Here is a 19,146-nt window from a genome sequence, read left to right as displayed (position 1 = left end):
TAGTGAGCCGCAGACTGCATGTGGGTTATGCATCTATTCTATACTTAATATTAGTATAAATTCATGGTGTAGTTAATTTAGTTTTTTTTAGGCAAAAATCTTCTGGAAATGTGCAACGTCTGTTTTGTTCGTAGTTCATATGACGTTGTTATTAATGCTGTATATTGTGTAGAATTTGCGCATAATTTTTGCACACCAGCAGACCTGTGGTGTCAAGACGAGCTGCTGTCTTCGGACTGAAATGCCACACCATATTTTAGTTTTTGCCTGAGCACACAGGCAGCCAGGATCCAAACTTCCGTGTGACTCCACACCCTGTTTTCCGGGGAGCCGGTGGAGATCCAGCCCTTCAACACGCTGCTCTCTTACGTCCCGTCCGTGAGCAGTGAGCTGGCCGCGGCGGAGATTTCTCCTTCTGCTCGGACCTTATCGTTTCTCAAACTGAGCTCTTTCTAGTGTTTTACGCGCTTGACAGATACCGGAGTAGTAAAGTCTGCTCGTGTTGCTCAGTCGCCCGTAAATCTTTTTGTCCTTGCACTGCGCCTCCGTGGCAATGGATTGATTTCTGTGTTTTTTCTCCGACCTCTGCCTCGACCAAGTTGAGAAAACAGTCTCTCTAACCTGCGGCTCTTTTTCCAGCTACATGTTTCATCCGGCCAGTTTTAAAAGTACCTGGCTCCCGATGTTTCTGCACATGTTAGGACTTTGAACGTTTTTTTTCCGTGTGCATTTATAGGAGGTGGCCGGGGATTTTAAGGATTTCTTTTTTAAAAGCTTCCCCGGAGTTCCTGAAGCCTGCAAAGATTTATTTGTGAAAAGTGATGGCCGAGCGGGGAGCTCTGTCGCTCCTCTCTCTCCTCTGTCTCACCTTTCTCTACACGGAGACCACCGTGGCAAAGCATGTCGACAAAGGTAAATGCCTGTACTACACTGCTATTTGCTCTGCTGTAAGTCTGCTTCTTCACACCTCGATTCAAGAAACTTACCTTAATTCTATCACGAGTTGGGTGAAAAAAAGAAAAGCGGAATGCAAGCTGTTGGCTCTGAAAACCAGACAAGGAGCTAGGAAGCTAATTCTGCTGTGTTTAGGTCACATACTCTCTCACCATTTAGACAACTTTAAAAGTGGGCTACTTTTTCATAGCGGGCACACTATTTACTCCCAGACCAGCCCTGTTTCAAGCAGTAAAGCAACACGCTTTTCCACTCCGTCCTTTTGTCTGCATTGAGGGTGTTGAGGCAGAACTGCTGATAGGTTTCTCTGTTTGTCTCTCAAACGATTCATAGACATGCGGTATAGTTGTTTCACGGGCATGCCTTTGGACTGTGTGATTTGGATCTGAAAGGCTAAATAATACACGTTTGTTGAATTGATACCCTCCATCTATTTGTGCTTGACTAGCTCCGTGGTCATGGAAATGCAAACGATGGCAGGAATGTGGATCAAAAAGAATACACTGTTCAGAGTCATTAGTGTTCACTGTCAGGTAATAAGCTAGCATCATCAGTCCAGCAGACACCTCATTACCTTGGCGTCAATACATGTTTAGCTGATGGATAAACAGAACCCAATTCATTTGCTTCTGTTAATTGTTTTGAAGTGAGGGCACTGCACTGCAGTGTGCAGTTCAGACTGTCTTATTCCAACTGGTGGTGCTCTGTAGTGAGAAATTCCACTGATATTAGAGGTGATGTCTTGATATTAGGGGTATTGATTAGAGTCTGTACCTCTCAGTATAACCCACCACAGTCTGTTATAAGCACTCCAACGCGTGAGAGCCTAAGATAAATTGGAGAGCCATGAGGGGGAAAAAAAGAAGTCTTTTCAGCAGTCATTGGAGTGCACAGCTTTGGTTCTTATCACACACCCAATCGTGACAGAGTCATATCTTTATCATTTAAGCTCTTAGACGCTATCAAACACAGCAGCATGTGGTCTGGAAAATTGTGAATGTAACTGATTCTTGTGCAACATGGCCCAGTTTCTTTTCCTTCATTCTCGTGATATGCAAAATAGTTGTGTGAATGTGTGTGTTTGTGTCAAAAAAGGCAGTCCATACGTCTTTGAAATTTCGTTGTTCATTTTAAAAAGAATGAATGTGCAAAGAAGACGGGCCTTGGAGTGACAGGCCTGAGCTAGCTGTTTGGCTCTCTTGCGTGTGGAGCCTGATGAAAGACCCTCTCCTGCATGAAAAGCGCTCTGCAGTGGTGGAAGGGGAGATAGAGAGGGAGAGGGAGAGAGAGAGAGAGAGAGAGAGAAAAAAAGCCCCTCCTTGGCTTTGCTGGAGATCAGTACAAAAGAGAGAGATGGGGGTAGGGTGAAACAGGCAGACTGTCTGGAAAGTAATAAAACCAGGAGATTAAGGGGACCATGGAGTTCCTTTGGGAGCTTTGATTGATTCCAGAGAATTGGACTGAGACCCACACGCAGAGAGAGTCTCAAATTACTAATTGTGGGGTCCCCTTCTCTGAAAATATCTGTTTATTCAAAACACATTTCTTTGAGGTCTTGACTGTGGCAAGAACTTATCTTTATCAAAGTTGGCAGAGTTGCAGCCCTGACTTAAAGAGTTTCAGTCTGTCCCATTTGGTATGGGGACAGGCATAATAGATAGCCTCACATTTTGTTTTACTTTTAAATAACCTGTGAAAGTTCAGGCCAACTGATGCCATTTTTTCCCACTTTATCCTTTGTAGCTCTTACAAGTTGCTAGAACTTTAAAAAATGCCTTAAAAAGTTTGGCTTTTGTAAACAAGTCCCTGTTAGAGGGGTGTAAAATCCATTTAGGCTCTATCTTATCTCTGTAATCCTGCTGGGAGGGAATTGTGTGCTGATTGTGTCCCAGTGGACATTGCAAATAACTTGCTGAAATGTAAACATTTGGCAACCCTCTCTGCTCTTTCAGACCACTGACCAGGGTTTTATCCTCTCAGACCACCTCAGATGCAATATTGCCCAGACTTTATAAACAACTGTCGTTTTCTTTGCCACGTTTAAGGTCCTCTCTGTGGGCTCTGCTGCTGAGAACATAATTTACCACCTTTGTGTTGTTGTGTTTGGAAAGCCTTGGTGGTCCGACATCCCCGTTTGTGGGGAAAAGAAGTAGTAAGACTTAAAGTTGGACTTTACTCATCCTGAATTTCAAGAATAATTCTGTGATCCCCCTCGTTTGTAATCTGTATGCAAGGTGTAGTAAAAGGCTTCTGTGCGAGCTAGTTACACAAATTAGTTTTACAACCTCATCTTCAGATCAAAATAGCTTTCCACATGTCCACATCATCTTGTGATGAGTTGAGAGGGGATGTCATGCAGAGTCACCTGCTGTCTCTGTCATGTAGAGTCTGCTCTACTGATCATTTATTTTGGGCTCCAATCGCTCATAAAGTCCTAATGACCTTCATCCACCAAGAGACGGATAATTGCACACTTGGCCAAGTGTTTGATTCATCTGCTTCACAAGTGAAAACCACCCCCAGTAGGAAACGCTACTAATCTGCTATGGCCACTGATGTGGAGGCTCAGTTTGTTTCTACACTGTTCTCATGTAAGAGGTGGCGTAGCGAAATGACTAGTTTGTGATCACATTTGAAAATAACAGCTTGTTTGTACCTTCTTCGTATTTGCCTTTTTAACAGCTAAATCTGCTTGTCCAAGCTTTGTGGGGGGTTAAAACGACAGCAATTATTGAAATAATTTGCCCTACCTGTCAAAGCAGTTTGTCACACGTAATTGGCAGGGGGAAAGGTGGATCAATATCCTCTGAATAACTGCCATGACATCTGCTGTTGCATCTTTTTGGGGGTTGTGTAATCACCTGCTTTCAGCTTTTAGCTTTCGGTGGGCTATTGTGGGAAACCAATAGGACGATTTGCTGTTACTTCGTCTAACAAGGCTCTCCAGTTTGTTAATTTGCTTATATATTGCTGATATTCAAAACAGTGCCTACATTGTTGAACTGGAGGATTTATGTAGACACAGTGGAGTTACACTATAGCAAGTTCTTATCTTTTGCACCATGGAAATAATGCGTGCATTGAAAACTCACACGGTTTGGGCCCATTTCTCACAATATCAGACTTCCATGAATCAGATGATGTTTAATGATGTTTAATCCACCAGATTGAAGCTGCAAGAATTCTATAAATTAAAAAAATTGAATCCAGTATTTTTAGTTATGTTCACTGATTGCTTTTCAGCGCATTTAAAACTATCCCCGTGTATTTGACGCATAGACAGGGCTGTGAAGGTGGGCCTGTTTCCAGTGGAGAGAAGCCAAGGGTCATGGTCTAAGACCCAGATGGGATCAGGGACAAGTCTGTGGCTTCTGCTGACCCCCTGCTCAGATGAAATTGCCTCTATCAGAGCTGCTTCTAGCGGTGTGGTGCAGAGAAACATTTCTTAAGTCTGCCTTTTCAGTCTCTCTGCTACAGCCGTGTAGCAGTCTCTCCTGCTGCTCTGGTTCTGGTGCACATTCAGTGGCCTTGAAATACCACTAAATCAATCAGTTTATTTGGTGTGATTTTTGCATTACATTTACTATATTTCATACATGCTGATGTTGGAAAAATATTGATATTGTGAAATTTATTTCAAACATTTGCCCAGCCTCATATGTATGTTACGTATGTTCTTAAAAGTGTCCTTTCTTTTTGCTCTCTTGTCATTGTGGGTGTCAGCACAGGTGGAGTATGGTGAATTTTTCTATTCTGGTGCAATTTTTCATTTCATTTTTTAGCATTCCACCAATCCTTTTTGCACTTTTTTCAAAAGGCCTAGGTATTCAGTAAGCTGCAGTACAGAAAACACAAGTGATATTCACATTACAGGTAGCAGCTGTCAGTAGGCGGGAATGATGGGAAGAAATGACGGCGAACAAATCTGTTAGACTGAGCTCATCAGATGACAGTAATTTATCAATCAGGTTTGCAGACTGCACATTCACTTTGCAATAATTAATTACAGTAGGTAATTACAGCAATTAATCAACATAGACAACGTCACAATGTTGGCGTAAAAACAGGATGTTGAAGTTTTTTCTTTATTCAAGAAGTGTGTGAGGCAAACTCTGCCCCTCAAACAAAACCCCTTTAAGCTACCAGCTACACTATTTTAGGGTTAATAGGCCCCACATTTATAGCGCGGTTTCTGGTCCACCAATTCCATCAGGACATTTTGTGTGTGCTCTTAGAGAAAAAAGGCTTTTTTAACACTTCCACTAATAATTTTCCTCGGGGAAACCCTGCTCCTTGGGAATGGGAAAACCCTTTCATTTAATGTGGTGCAAAGGGGGTATAGATGTTGTCCAGAACTACCTGTTTTCTCTGTACTTTGAAAGCCAGCCTGTTCTGTGTTATGATTGGTTGGTTCACAAAAGCAACTTACATCAAGGTGTTCCTGCTGTGACTAAAACAATGTCAGACGCAGCACCTTTCCAATTCGGCTGCTCTATGTCTTTGTGTCTGCTGGCTCTTTCATGTCAAAACAAAAAAAGCTGTAAAAAAAAAAAAACTTGCTGGGAGTTTGAAAAAAGTGGAATAGCGTCAAAAGGCCGTAAAGCTGTCCACACTGCCCAGTGTGATGACTCCTTTGAGACTTAAAAGTAACCCGAGGGACACTACATCAAGAAAATTTGTATCTTTTTCCAGAGACATAGCTGGTAATATGTTTGCCTCACTGATTTCCACTGTTCCTTTAGAAAAAATGCAAAAAATTCTGTGGTGCTGTTCTACAGGCTTCCCTGTTCTGCTGTGATTGAATGATGCTCAGCCATAATGACCTCTTGGAGACCAGAGTCTTGTCAGTTTCCATGGAGCTAACGCACATAGCACCAGTGCGAGCAAAGCATACAAAGAAGAGACGGAAACTACTTGTCAATAACAGTGTAGTTTATCATCTCTGTCATTATGCTACTATGCACTTCAGCTATAAGGCGACTTCTGTCATTCTGTGGAGGACTGAACTGGTCACGCTCTGCTCCTCAAGCCTCACTGCAGTGAGTTGCACAGACACAAACACAAGTTGTGTGTTGGTGCATGTCTTTGGACAATTAATTGGTTTGATTTGTACATATACTGTCCATTCTATAGTCTATATTATATATACCCTTTGACTACACCATTTCTATACACACTTCTTTACACCATGGGGTGTTTGACACATCGTATGTAGAATACTGCAGTAGGCTGGCCACTGCACTTGAATGGTTTATATTAAATCAACAAAAATAACTGATCATCCTGACATGCAGATACTAGCACCACTGAAGCTTTACCCGAGCATCACACAAAATGGCTAAAAAGACTTGAAAGTGAAGGTTGTATGAATAGCAAGTAGTCTTCCAGCATATTTATGTTCTGCTAGTCTGCAGTTGGTCATGTTGTTCGGGACAGCATGGCATTGTCCAGTCTTTCCCTGCATACAGAAAAACAGCAGCCAAGCTACCCTCTTTCAGTACATGTCTTTATAACTAAAGCATGACAGCAGCAAATGGCACTGTAGGTTTTGTTGTTAGATTTAAGTAGTGTACTGCAAGCAAAGAAATATTTTCCCCTTGTCTACAAAAACCTTGAAAGAATGGGCTTTGTGGCTATTCCAAAGGAATCTTTTTACCACCTAACCTCAGCAGGACAGTGAGGACTTTTTTCCCCGAAAAATGTCCTCAAACTTTCGCTATTTTGGTTCTGCCGAGCTCCTGTCGTGGTGTCTCCTGTCGGTAGTGGCAGCTGCATAGGATTATGACACATGCAAGCTGTGCTTGTCAGATGAGCCTGGACTAATGAGTGCAAGACTGTTATACTCAGACCTGTTTTTACAGCCCTGGGGGGCATATTACAGACACTACCGATTGAAATAAGATCTCTTGAGCTTTTTGAATTTGTAAGTCCTGTATTTTTTGTTTCTTACGTTTCTAAGTCATTGTGTATGACATTTCAGTAATTACTAAGCAGTTGAAAGATAAGGGTGGCCTTATTTTTTATTTTTTTTTTACCAAAAGATTCCATTCAATGTCCAAAACCAAAAATGAAAAGTTGGAGCTGTTGCAGTTAGTTAAAATCTCTTGCATCAGATCTTGATATTTAAAAGCAGCTATTCAGCATTTTCTGTTGATGGAGTGAAAAATTGTGTGGAATCTCTTCTGTGATGTTTCAGTATTGACAAAGAGAGTTTCTACTGAGGCATTATCTTACAATGCTATCACATAACAGTTACATAAACCTAACAGACCAAACCAGTCATTACAAGAAAATTTTTATACTTTAGAAGGGAAATAAAAACATGAAAACCAGTAAAAAAAAAAGTGTGTAATAACAAAGTAGGAGTACTTAAGAATAACAGATATGCAGCTCAAGCCTTATTCCATGAATGTAAGTTACACGATGAACAGACTAAAATGTTAGTTGACATTTTGCAGTTCTTTTAGATTGGATTACTGTTTTCCCAATCAGTTGTTATTCTTATGGAACCTTAAACATTATTAACATAATTTGTATTTAAAATTATTGTGAGGTTTCATTCCTGGCAGCAACCACATGTCGTAAATTAAAAGAGACTCATATTCTTCTTGAATGACTGCTTCATAACCTTCATTTGGTCGCACCGTACCTGCTGGAGTTCCAACATCCTGCAGCTCTCAGACATGAATATATTCTCTGCCGTCTTTTTGGAGGACGGCAAGTGTGTAATGATTTAACCCTGAAAGTCTTCTCAATGATGTAGATCATGGTGTAGTGCAGATGTTAAGTAGCTCATGCTTCAAAGAGAATGCAGGCAAATAGCAATCAATGCAGCTTTTCCAATATAATAGTTTTTTGGTTCATTGTAATCGACCAGGATAGATAGTACAAATGCTTGTACTGCCAGCCCAGAATTATTTTCATGGATCCTTTGGGCCTCTGTGCTCTGACAATACCAATTCCGATTGGTGCTGATCTATTTCATTCTCCAAATTAACTTTGTTCTTTCTGACCCCAAACATTGTAATGTTCACAATACTTGTCATATTACTGGTGCTAGGTTTACCAGGATGTGTGTGTGGAAGAGATCTTATATACACACTCATAAAGTATCAATCACCCTTGTACACATAGAGCCTCTCAGCCTTCCTTCAGTCAAAGAAACTTTTCATGTGCTGAAGGGGTGTGGGGGCAGTCAAGTCACAGAGAGAGGATTGTGAGCACTGCTCAATCGAGCTGGCTGCCATCATCTTGTGCCTGGCCTGTGTCTCTTGGCAGCAGTAGACATGGTGGGATATGTGTGTATGTTTGGGTGGGTATTTGTATAGGCGTATGCCACCCATCTGGGCTGAAACAGCTGTTTTATCTACGAGGTTCAGAGAGTTTCCCGACTTGAACTCACTCTTCAGCTGAAAAAAGTGTTTACCTACTTTCAGAGTGAGAGGATGGAGAGAAATTAGACCATTTAGCCCTGAGTTTATTCTCTATAGCGGCTAGCAACCTTGTTGTCATTGATTCAGTATTATGTGGTGTACACGTATTTTCTGAAACAAAAAGGTGGGTAGACATGTGTTGATTGCCATACTTATATGATTATAGCCAAATTTTTTATTGTGAAGGTCTTTCCTCAGTTTAGAACAAAATTACAGCTTTGCACAAGGTTGTGAATTGCAAAGAGGTTGGAAGTGGTTTGGGTTTGCCAAAGAACTTTGATTTCTAAAAATGTGCTTAGGAAAAGATTTTAAAAGGTTCACATGAATTAAAACCTAATGTTTCCAGCTGGAAAATATTGACGTGCACTGGCAAGCCCTGTTAAGATTTTTTCACAACTGTTTGCTTTTTTAGATGCCACACATAACCCAATTCAATACCAGTGCTCCTACCAAGATTTCTAATTATGGTGTCTTTTCAATAGATAATGATCTGCTGCAACGTTGGTGAGAGTTGCCAGAAGAATTCTGTTTGAAGTTGCTGTATTTTCTCCATAATTTTCTTGGTCTGTTTTACAAGCCAAGAGCTGATTTATCCTGTTTCTGTAGTGGAAATCCATAGAAACCACTTAAGTTTTAAGCACAGTAGGCGTAGTGTGTTTAGGCCTCAGCGAGAATAGAAGAAGGTGTTATTTTTTTGTCCTACACAGTACTTTTCCATGGCAGTGTCTCAGCATGCAAAGCACAGCAGTGTTCTGGATTGTTGAGTCTGAGACATTAAGTTAAAACAATTTAGGGTTTACAGTTAAGACCACTGTAGGCTCTGTGCTAGTCATGTATATATCAGCTAGAGTCTCAGTTCATCTTGGAGCCTCTCCAGTCAACCTCCCAGGTTTTATTTTAATTTCACCTGCTGCTATGGTGACCCCTGGAAAATTCTCCTGGTATTAACTGACGTTTCTGCCGCTAAAACCAAGCTGAAACGATTCTTTGAAAAGTTCAGCATTAGATAGAGGCTCCTTTGTGCCGTTGGGAGCTCCCTTTTGGCATGGTGCTCCACTGACGGCAGTGACTCTTAGCATATTATTGGAGCCAGTTCCTCCTCAACTCTGAGCTCATCTAAAGCTAACAGAGGTCAAGAGAGGCAGGAGAAATGGTGAAATTACTGCTTTAAGCCTTTTTAATACACTGCCATGATGCAATGGAATTGGCCGTCTCTTTTGATTCTGCTTTCTTAGCCCTTCACTGTTGAACAAATGTGTCCCTCAGCAGCACTTACTTGAAAGATGGCTTTTCTCCTTTTTTTATAAATGTTACACAGCTCTAACACAAAATAAGCCTGAGCTTGGCTGTAGCAAATGCTAATTGTGCCTTTAAATTTGATTTACAGTACAACTGTGTTGAATAGATTTTACTATTGTTGAAAATGTCAAGCCTTAAGTGAGGTTATTGGGGCTTCTTTTTTTATTACAACATTAGAAAACAGGAGCATCTGGATGGGTTTTCATTGCTTTTGATTTATATACACCAAGACATACATTCGAATGGTTAAAATGACTGAGCTGTTGTGAACCGGATTGTCTTTTAAGTGGTCCTAGTTTTTGACTCAAGAACTATACTTCATATTCAGCCAGCAACTGTAATTATAGTAATAAAATAAGACCCCACTCCTTTTTCTAAGTTATGAACGTCCCTTTTCTAATGCAGATTCTAGGCCTTGACCTTTTCGGAAGGTAATAATCTCTGATTGTGTCTGTTTTATGGAGTCTGATGAAGACAAGTTTTGACTGTGATTTCGAAGGAAAGATTCTGAGAAGCATGTTATATTACTGACAGGCTTACACAATACAGAATTGCACAGTTTTCACATCATGACATTATGACTCAAGAGCATTTCTCTGAAGTGCACACTTGATGACATTCTTGGGATGACTACAACATTCCAAAATGACTCTAACCCCACATAGAGTACAACAGGGTTTCAGTCGCTGTTGGATGAAGCCATACAGAACCTGAGAGCAGCATCTGGGACGACACAGTCTCTTGAGCTGTGTCTAAATACAGACACGACCTTCCTCTGTCTGATATGGAGGAGGAAGAGGAGGATGAGCTTGGTGGGGAGGATAAGCAGGTGGAGGTACACTCCACTTGAAGTGTACACCACAGGCAGTGATGGAAAGCAGCTGCATCAATTCTCTCTGATTCCTTAACCATTGTCCCTTGAACCTTGACTCCACTCGTTCTACTTCTCAGCCTGTGACAAGTCGCTCAGCCACAGCACCAGCATGGCTGCAAAATGGATGGCGACCAACAGGGAGCACCTGCGGAGGCATAGCAGGCGAGCAGCATTCCATCACAGGACCTCGAGACACAGATGTCATATGAGACACGAGGGACGTGTTTGAGTGGGGGACGGGGCGGGAGGGCCAGTGGCAGAGGTTTTGGCATGGGGGGACAGAAATGGGGTGGGATAGCGAGCCAGCTGCTACCAACAGATTCTTAATGAGGTGTCCCGTCAAGAACACAGGGAGATGAACATTAATGACTACAGCTGAACTTGTCTGTTCATTTATTCCTCCCTTTTCAATCATGTTAGGATGAGCTGGATGACATGTTTGGGCACACAGTAATTGGGTTTTTCTGCCAAGCCACATTTAGAATGCCTTTTCTATAATAGGGCTACCACTAGTACAATAGTCCTTTTCATTGATTTCATTGATTTCAGAAAAGCAGCAAAGCCTTGCATTTGAGAAGCTAGAACCAAACAATTTTTTTGTTTTGCTTGATGAATAACTTAATTGAGTAATTGATAATCAAAATTGTTGTTGACTAATGGGTCAGTTCTTTCAGCACTTGTCAGTAGCAATCCAGCCAAATGGGGAATGCAAAGACTTTAGAGAGTTGACAGGTGTTGCAGTGTGGAATGGATGCATTGGAGATGCATGATTGTCAGAATCACAACCACAGTTTTGACGATGCAGCCAATCAGAATCTTCAGCAGAAATATTCTTTCCTAAATAAAATGTGAAACAGTGCTCACCAAACTCTTTTCAACATGAATAGCAGGCATTGGAGCTACGCAATAAGCATTAGGTGGAACCATTATTCAGAATGTTAATGTATGATTCTTTTGTGAAGGACAGTGAGGTCTTGTAGAACCTTCTTTGCAACCAACAATCCAAATGCTGGAATTACTGGATTGGGAGAAAAGCAAAATGCTTTTTCTGCTGTCATACTTCATTTACCTGGAGTGGTCTGAATTAGTCCTGAGTGCATAAGCATGTCATTCAAGCTTTCAGGACACCTGCTGAACAAATTCACTCAAAGAGCACACATACACACACTCACACAGAGCAAGATCCTCAAATATGTCCTGCAGTCTGTTTGTGCCATATGCCGTATAATATTGTGGTGAAGTGTAGCAAGTCTAAATGAAAATTCACCCAACATTATCTAATTAAGCAGGTGTGAAAGCAGCTTAATTCAAGTCGGTTTTGGCACTGCTCACTGGTCCATGTTCAGCGTGAAGCAACAGTTCATTCAGCTGAAAGATGTGAATACTTTCATTAAGCCGGGGACCAAGTTGCACATGTTCATTTCTCCTCAAAAGAAGATGTCAGAAGTTGTCTTGAGTTATAAAGGGTGGTGGTTTTATTAGCCACTGCTAGTCAGTGGGGTGCTTTTTGTTGGAGAGTGACAGGGGACTTAATGAAGCTCTCTAACCCAATGAGCCCTGAATCAGTGAAGCCCCTCTTCCCCTTCTTTGTCCCTCTCCCAATCCCCCCACAGTGCCACTGCATTCCCAGCCTGGCGGGGCAGTGTCTCTGGGCCAGGGCCATGTCACGCACCCCTTTCGGCCCCAAGCGACCGTGGTGGGGGGGGTCAGGGGTTCAAGTGCTCCCCGTGGGGCGATGCATGGGATGCCTAGCGACACCGTAGCTCGGCCCCCACACTGGCTACGTCGGTAATTAATTTCTAATGAGAAAAAAATTGGCTGACCTTGCAATAGCTAGCCCCTTGGCTCTAGCTGACTATTACTGTCCCTTTCCTATTTTGCCTTTCTCCCACACAGACTTCAAAGGACAGGCGAGGATAGCCCCTCCTGGCTCAACGCTGATAGTGAAGTGTGCAGAGAACATTCCTCGCGTGCTAGACAGAGGTTGAGTGTGGATTTTATGGGCTGTGTTTCTGCTAGTCCCACGCATACCTGTGGCTCAAATGCATGCTGTAGAAGCTTAACTGTGCTAACCCCTTCTCATATGTAACATCAGAAATATAGCTGATGGTTTTGAAAATCAGGGTGGGAAATTAACTTGAAATGTCTACCAGCCACTGACATATAATAGTTTAAATTCACCAGCCTCTCAAAAGTAGATCATTATTTTATGTCTGAAATCTACCAGCCACATTTTTACAAGCATTTGGCTTGCGCAAATTTCCCACCCTATTGAAGAGTTAATCTTCTTGGCCTTAATACAGATAATGTATTACCCTATGTTTGGGAAATTTTAGCTACAGTTGAGTTTTGTTCAATGATTATCCCGTGATCATTGGTCTCATCTAATTTACCGGTCTATTTAGATGCTCTTAAAGGAATACTCTGACATTTATTGTGGAAATAGTATTTTGATGCATTTAGCATAGTTTATCACAGAGGCCACAGAAGGGGGGGGGGGGGGGGGGGGGGGGGGGGGGGGGGGGGCAACTAGTCTCTCTCAAAAGTAAAAAGGATTACCTACACAGCAACTGTAAAACCATCTTGTTTGCAAGTGCATTGTGTACTTTTAGCAAGAAAGCTAGTCACCGGTTCATTGAAGAGTTGGGTGGGTTTTGTTCAGAGGTACAAAAATGTGCAGAAGCTGGAAACTTCACAGTTATGACAAAACTTCTTAGATGCAATGTGTTGGTTAAAAAGTAGCTCCAGCTCGTAAGGTAATTGTTTTATTAAATGGAATTTCTACTTTTCTTTTTCTCCACATGTAAATATACTCACATAACCTGTAAATATGACATTATCGACTTGTAATGTATGTTTCATGGAGCTTGGCTTTTTTTTTGCAGTTATGGTAGTTTAAACACATCACAGAGCACATTTGGAAATTAAAATGATATAAATCATCTAACATCTTCAAAAATATTTGAAAGAAAGTCAGCTTCCCATTCAAAGATACTTAATTAAAGCACAGTGTCTGTGTGTTGTGGGTTTTCTGGTCAACGCAGCAGCAGTCTGTATCGATAAGATTTCCTGAGGGGAAACAATTGTGTGAAATGCAGGAAGCCATTAGGAAGTAGGAAGCCAGGGACTCATGTCTCTCCCTGCTGAGTAAATAGTGTCTAGCCCCCCCCCCCCCCCCCCCCCCCCCCCCCCCCCCCATTTTATCCACTTTTGAATGAGCCCAGCACTTGTAACAATAAAGGCAGGAAATGAACTGTACTCGCACAGGAGCGTGCAGGATGCTCATTGTGTTCCTAATTGACCAAACTAGGTTAGGTGATAAAAGCTGACTTTTCTTTTGTTGAGTCAAAAATAGCTCAAAGGTAGCTGCATACCGTAGGTGTGGTCAAAAAAGCAACTAATGAGGCAGCATTTCATTACTTAATTTTAGAATTTTTTTAGGGCTGTTTTGGTCAGGTCATGACTGACCCAATTTGTGTGAAATTGGAGCTCACAGTTTGAATCCATGATTGTCTAATGCAGGCTTGCATTTCTTACATACGACATATCGCATGCTTGTGTGAGCATGTGATGGAAATTAGTACATGAGAGAACAACCATGTCACGTGTTGTTGTGGTACCAAATGTGCTGTGTGAAACCCATGGCAGTCCTCAGTGTCAGCCTGTTTACTATTTGCTAACCTCACCTGGCAGCAGCATGCTCATGTTTCTCCATGGAATGCAGGCGTGACTCACAGCCAGACAGTGTTACTTAAGTTGTCACCTGAGAAGCCCTCCAGGGGAAAGTTGTTTTGTCTTTTGAGTGTAGATCATAAGCGTATTTGAGCTGACCTGCATTCAGAGAAGATTGGTAATGTAGTTGGGATTTAGGTTATGTCTGCTATCAAGCCACCTACTCATTAGACAAAATTCAGTGTGTGTTTGTGTAGTAGTAATGCCCGCTTTTCCCCATGATTTTTTTCTTCTGTAAGCATCTGCTTTAAGGCAATGTATGCCAATTATACACCAAAAATCAAATTAATCAAATGAAACAGTTTCCAAATTGCCTTTCTGGTTTCATTGTTGGGTAAGGGATCAGTGGTTATCTGGCCCACATTTTGTGCTTAGTGTAATTGATATTTGGTTTACCCTAGATTAAGTGACAACTAAGCAGGTTAGCATTGAGGATTTTTCCAGATTAATTCCAGGAGTCCAATCTGACCGGGCTGGCCACTCTCCCTGTATCTTCCCCAGCGTCTGCCTTACCTGGGATTTACTAGCATATGAAAAGGAAATGAGATCAGAGGTGGTGATAAATCCTGCAGCAAAGCCTCCCTCAAGAAAATGAGATGCACACATGTCATCGTCACCCACCACTCATGCCCTCGTTTCCGATAAATTGATTTTGGGTGCTCAGGTGATAAGAGGTGGGGTAGTCCTTCAGAGCAGAGATTTTTCGACTAATGCCACTGTCAGTTTTGCCATGCATTTCCTACACTGGCCCTCTTGTCTCAAATGATATTTCTTGCAGCTTTGGAGTGACATGTTAGCTTCGTGTTATGTGAAGAAATGTGCTCCAGTGAAGCCATCTTCCCTTTGTAGCATCTATTTAGCCTCGAGTCTTTGCACTATGCTACCCATTCATGTGTTGTCCACAGGCTGTTAGGTTCCCCATGTCCCAGCAGATTTGCAAGCAACTAATTTAGGAGTTGCTAAGTGATTTAGCATCTGTTTTTTATAGGACCCTAGTGAGCCACAACTGCCACCCCCCCTTCTGCCCATCACTGTCTATGCCTGTGGCGTCAAGACTTGCTTTTGAATTTCAATCAGCCCTGGATGCATTGTTGTGTTTATTTGAGGGGGATGGGTTGGGTAGGGTGTTAGTAGTAGTAACTGGTAGTGTGTGTGTGTCAATCAAATAGTCAGTGTGACCAATGGGCAGCTCATGGGAGACTAGTTGGTGTGTTCTCAGGGGGCACAAGACTTTAACTGCTGCCCGCGGGGCGAACCCTGCCCTCCATTCTTCACACATCGCCCTCCCTCCCCTCGTCATCCTCCTCACAACGAGAACACAGGCAGTACAATCAATAACAGCCTTACCCTCCTTCTCTTTACACCACCATCCCCCCTCCGACTCCTCCTCTGGTCAGCCGCTCCCTGCTTTCCATTTATCAACACTGTGTTTGATGTTGGCTTCATCATTCTCTGTCAACCCCCCAACACCTCGATGTGCGTAATTGTATTAGATTCGTCATGGTGGTGCGGTTATTTGGCCCGCCCCAGCTGGTTTTGGGCCAAAGGGCTCCTTTCCGTGCGCCTGCAACCCCAGACATTAGTTTTAAGTATCTTTTAGTGTTTAATTTATTTCCATATGGCGTTGCACAGTTGTGGTTCACTGGGCTCCCTAGTACCCTAAGGTACATTACGTCTTTTATTAAAGACTGTTGTTTCCTGAGTCTCATTGTTACCAACATCCAGTGAGGTGTAAGTATTGAGCTTCCATTAAAAATCAAGCCCCACAGCAGGTCTGTTGTAGAGGACGATTGGAAATGACTTAAAAACGAATGCACACACATAACCATGCACTCAGACAGTGAAGATGCCCATATCACAGTCACACTGTGGAATATTCCTTGAGAAATTAATTGACGTTTGTACCACTTGTGCTCATTATTATTTCTCGGAGAATGTGGTCAGTGTGAATAAATTTGACAATAACAATTTTTATTGTCCCCACAAGGAAAACTGGCATTAGTGATTAAATATCTTTTTTAGGTGTCTGTGTGTGAATCTGAACTTCTTAAAATGTTCAAATTCACTTAGGTCTTAGATGTGAAGATCAATTAAATAAACTGGAGACGTTTTTGCACACTCAAATCAGAGCTTTATTGGCAACATGATCAACAACACTCCAATCCCATTTGATTGTATTCACCTTTGTCTCATCTAATCCCTTCATCAACTAATGAGCGGTAATTTCCTTTAGTGAGGCTCTTCTGTGCAACCTGTTGTGTGAGGATAATCTCTGGCCAATACATTCCTTGTTTTTGAGAAAACAGTGGGATGATGTACTGGGAGAGAAGAGAAATATGGTGTGCAGAGGAGAATAGGGAACGGGAAAGACTTAAGAGGCACAGTGAGAGAATCTGCCGTTGTCGATTACACATGCACTACAACCTTGACGGCCACATTAGATCTCTTTCTCCATACACCAAACTACCATTAATAATAGATACAGCTTTCTAGCTCTTTTGCTCTCTCTTCCCCTCCCCCCAGCATTACCCCTCAAGGCGTCTACACTCTCTCTCTTGTCCCCCTCTTCACCACCATCATCCTGTCCTACCCTACCCTTCCCTTCCCCCCTCCCCCCTTCCCCCCGCTGTTTCAGCAGTGTGACTGCTAGCCAGGAGCCATAGCAGGTGTGCATACATCATCATGGCGCTGGCCACACAGCCTGCAGCACCCAAACTGTCAGCATCAGACAGACGGATCCATCTGCCTGAGAAAGAACTTAGTTGAATAGTTGAGTGTGTTTGGTTTCCTTGTAGCAGTTGGCTTTATTTAGGCTTAGATGTGGACATTAGCTTGTTTCGCTTCTCCTGCCAGAAACCTTCAGACAGTGACAAATGAATGACAAATAAATTCTGTAGAGATGTTGTGAGTAGAGTGGAGTCCATACAGGCTACCCTTGACACTCCTCTGATTGCACAGTGGGAAAAGACTTGTTTTATGAATATTATTTCCTGTTTGGTTGTCACTTCAACATTGCATCTGTCATTTGATCTTAGATAACGGTCCCTAAATACAAGCTTCTCAAGCTTAACCCGTTAAGGTGCTTTGCTCAGACTTCATTGTAAAGATGCAATACCCAACATTTAAAGTTTATCGTAAGATTTATATACATATATAAGCCCAGTCGCCAACCTTGACTGATTCAGTCCTTTCAAAATTGTGAGTTTATGTCGGAATGTATGGAACGATACAAAGCTAAAAAGAAAATGTAAATGAATGTTTTTTTCCATCCACTAACATTATGCCGTTATTGTGAAATAGTTCATCATGATGAGCAGTATGTTGGACTGATCTCCAGTTAGAGAACCATCATACCATTGCAGAAGAAGAGGGTGCAACAAGAGGATGTAATTAAAAGAGCTTCAGTCAAACCTCAAATGGGGAAAGTGAATGTACAAAACACAATGGAAACATGACATTTCTGTACTAATGTGAGGAAGGTAGCATGAGATCTGCATGGAGCGATGACAGGATGTTTTAATCAGCCTTTTCTAATGGCGTACTTTACAATGCACATATGTGTTGATGGAAACATATAATCATGTTGATGTTTAAGCAGAAGCCTGAATCAGGAGAACAAACAATATGGAGGAAAGGAGATTTGCAAACCAAAGAATAACACTGAAATGTAATCTGGTTTAAATATCAATTTTTAGCATGAAATGGAAAATATTAATGTAGAAGACTTGTCATTGGATTTAATGCATTACATAGCACAATAGTTGCCACGTTGTATAGCTGTTTCAAAAGTGCACATACATGTGACCCTGTTAATGACGTGTATGGACTGATCATGGATAATATCAGAGATGCAGTACATTTAGCCCTTGAAAGACAGTAATGCCATACTAATCCTCTCATGATAAGTGAAATGTATACTTAAACAAATGGGTCCTAGATGTGTAGTAGTTCTTTGCTATACTGTTAACATCTCTGGTATCACTTCCAGCTTCCAAAAATTATCTGGAGATTGAAACTGTCTCATTGTCTGAGCAGTATAAAAATGATTTGTCTTCACAGCAGAAAGGTGTGATCACATGTATCCCTTATCCAATGAACATAATATTATTTTGTCGTGACCCAAAAATAGGTTTATGATTTGTGCTTCCTTATTTTGTGCATGCTCCCACAAGCTCCATCCATTCAACGACTGATTGATTATTCCCCACTTTGGACTGCAAAGTTGTGGCACAATTGCTCTGACAGCAGCATCCTCATATTGGCGGCAGCAGTCATGGCTTCCTGAAATTGTACTTGTTTTTAAGACACTTAGTCATGATATGCTTTGAGTGTCTCTGTGGCAGTTGGTATATTTCCTTCAAAGCAAGAACCAAAGAAGTCAGTCTCATAACATCAGAAACTTGGCCTGGTCGTCACTGTCAAAGCAGAGTACAAAAAAAAAAAAATAAAAAAATCATATTTCCTGTCCATTTGTGTGGGATTATCCTTATCTGCTATAACAGTAAATATCTTCTAATGCATTTGCGATATTGTTAATGTTGTTTAAAGCAGTACATGCCATAATGCTGCTGAGTAGAACACCATTCCCACTGAAATAATGACTTGCATAGAGAAAGGAAAGTAAGTGTGACCTTAATGGTTTTAGGTTGAATCAGAGGTCTTGCTCTCTGCTAACCACATGATCAAACCCTACTGTATCTACAGTATAACGAGCAGTACCGGGCAAGTAAGCTATGAACAGACAATTGCTCAATTGCTATTGAATAATTGGTGACCTTTTCTTAACTGAGGTTCACAGGAATGCAGTGGAGACCATACCTCTGTGTATCTATCAGATTAACAGATGTATGTATG

The 19,146-nt window shown here is 41.7% G+C and overlaps 1 protein-coding gene across 8 annotated transcripts in view; it reads left to right on the top strand.

Annotated features, from left to right (window-relative positions):
- Positions 1–406: 406 nt before the first annotated feature.
- neo1a (neogenin 1a) overlaps positions 407–19,146 on the top strand; it is a 152,997-nt gene continuing 134,257 nt past the window's right edge. For all 8 annotated transcript variants that reach the window (XM_041935118.1, XM_041935142.1, XM_041935100.1 and 5 more), the window contains exon 1: positions 407–912. In XM_041935118.1, coding sequence (XP_041791052.1) covers positions 822–912 — 91 coding nt within the window. In that variant the 5' untranslated portion in view covers positions 407–821. The remainder of the gene's footprint in view (positions 913–19,146) is intronic.

The sequence above is a fragment of the Chelmon rostratus genome, chromosome 1 (assembly GCF_017976325.1).
Source record: "Chelmon rostratus isolate fCheRos1 chromosome 1, fCheRos1.pri, whole genome shotgun sequence".
NCBI lineage: Eukaryota > Metazoa > Chordata > Actinopteri > Chaetodontiformes > Chaetodontidae > Chelmon > Chelmon rostratus.
This window is presented reverse-complemented; position numbering and strand designations above follow the sequence as displayed.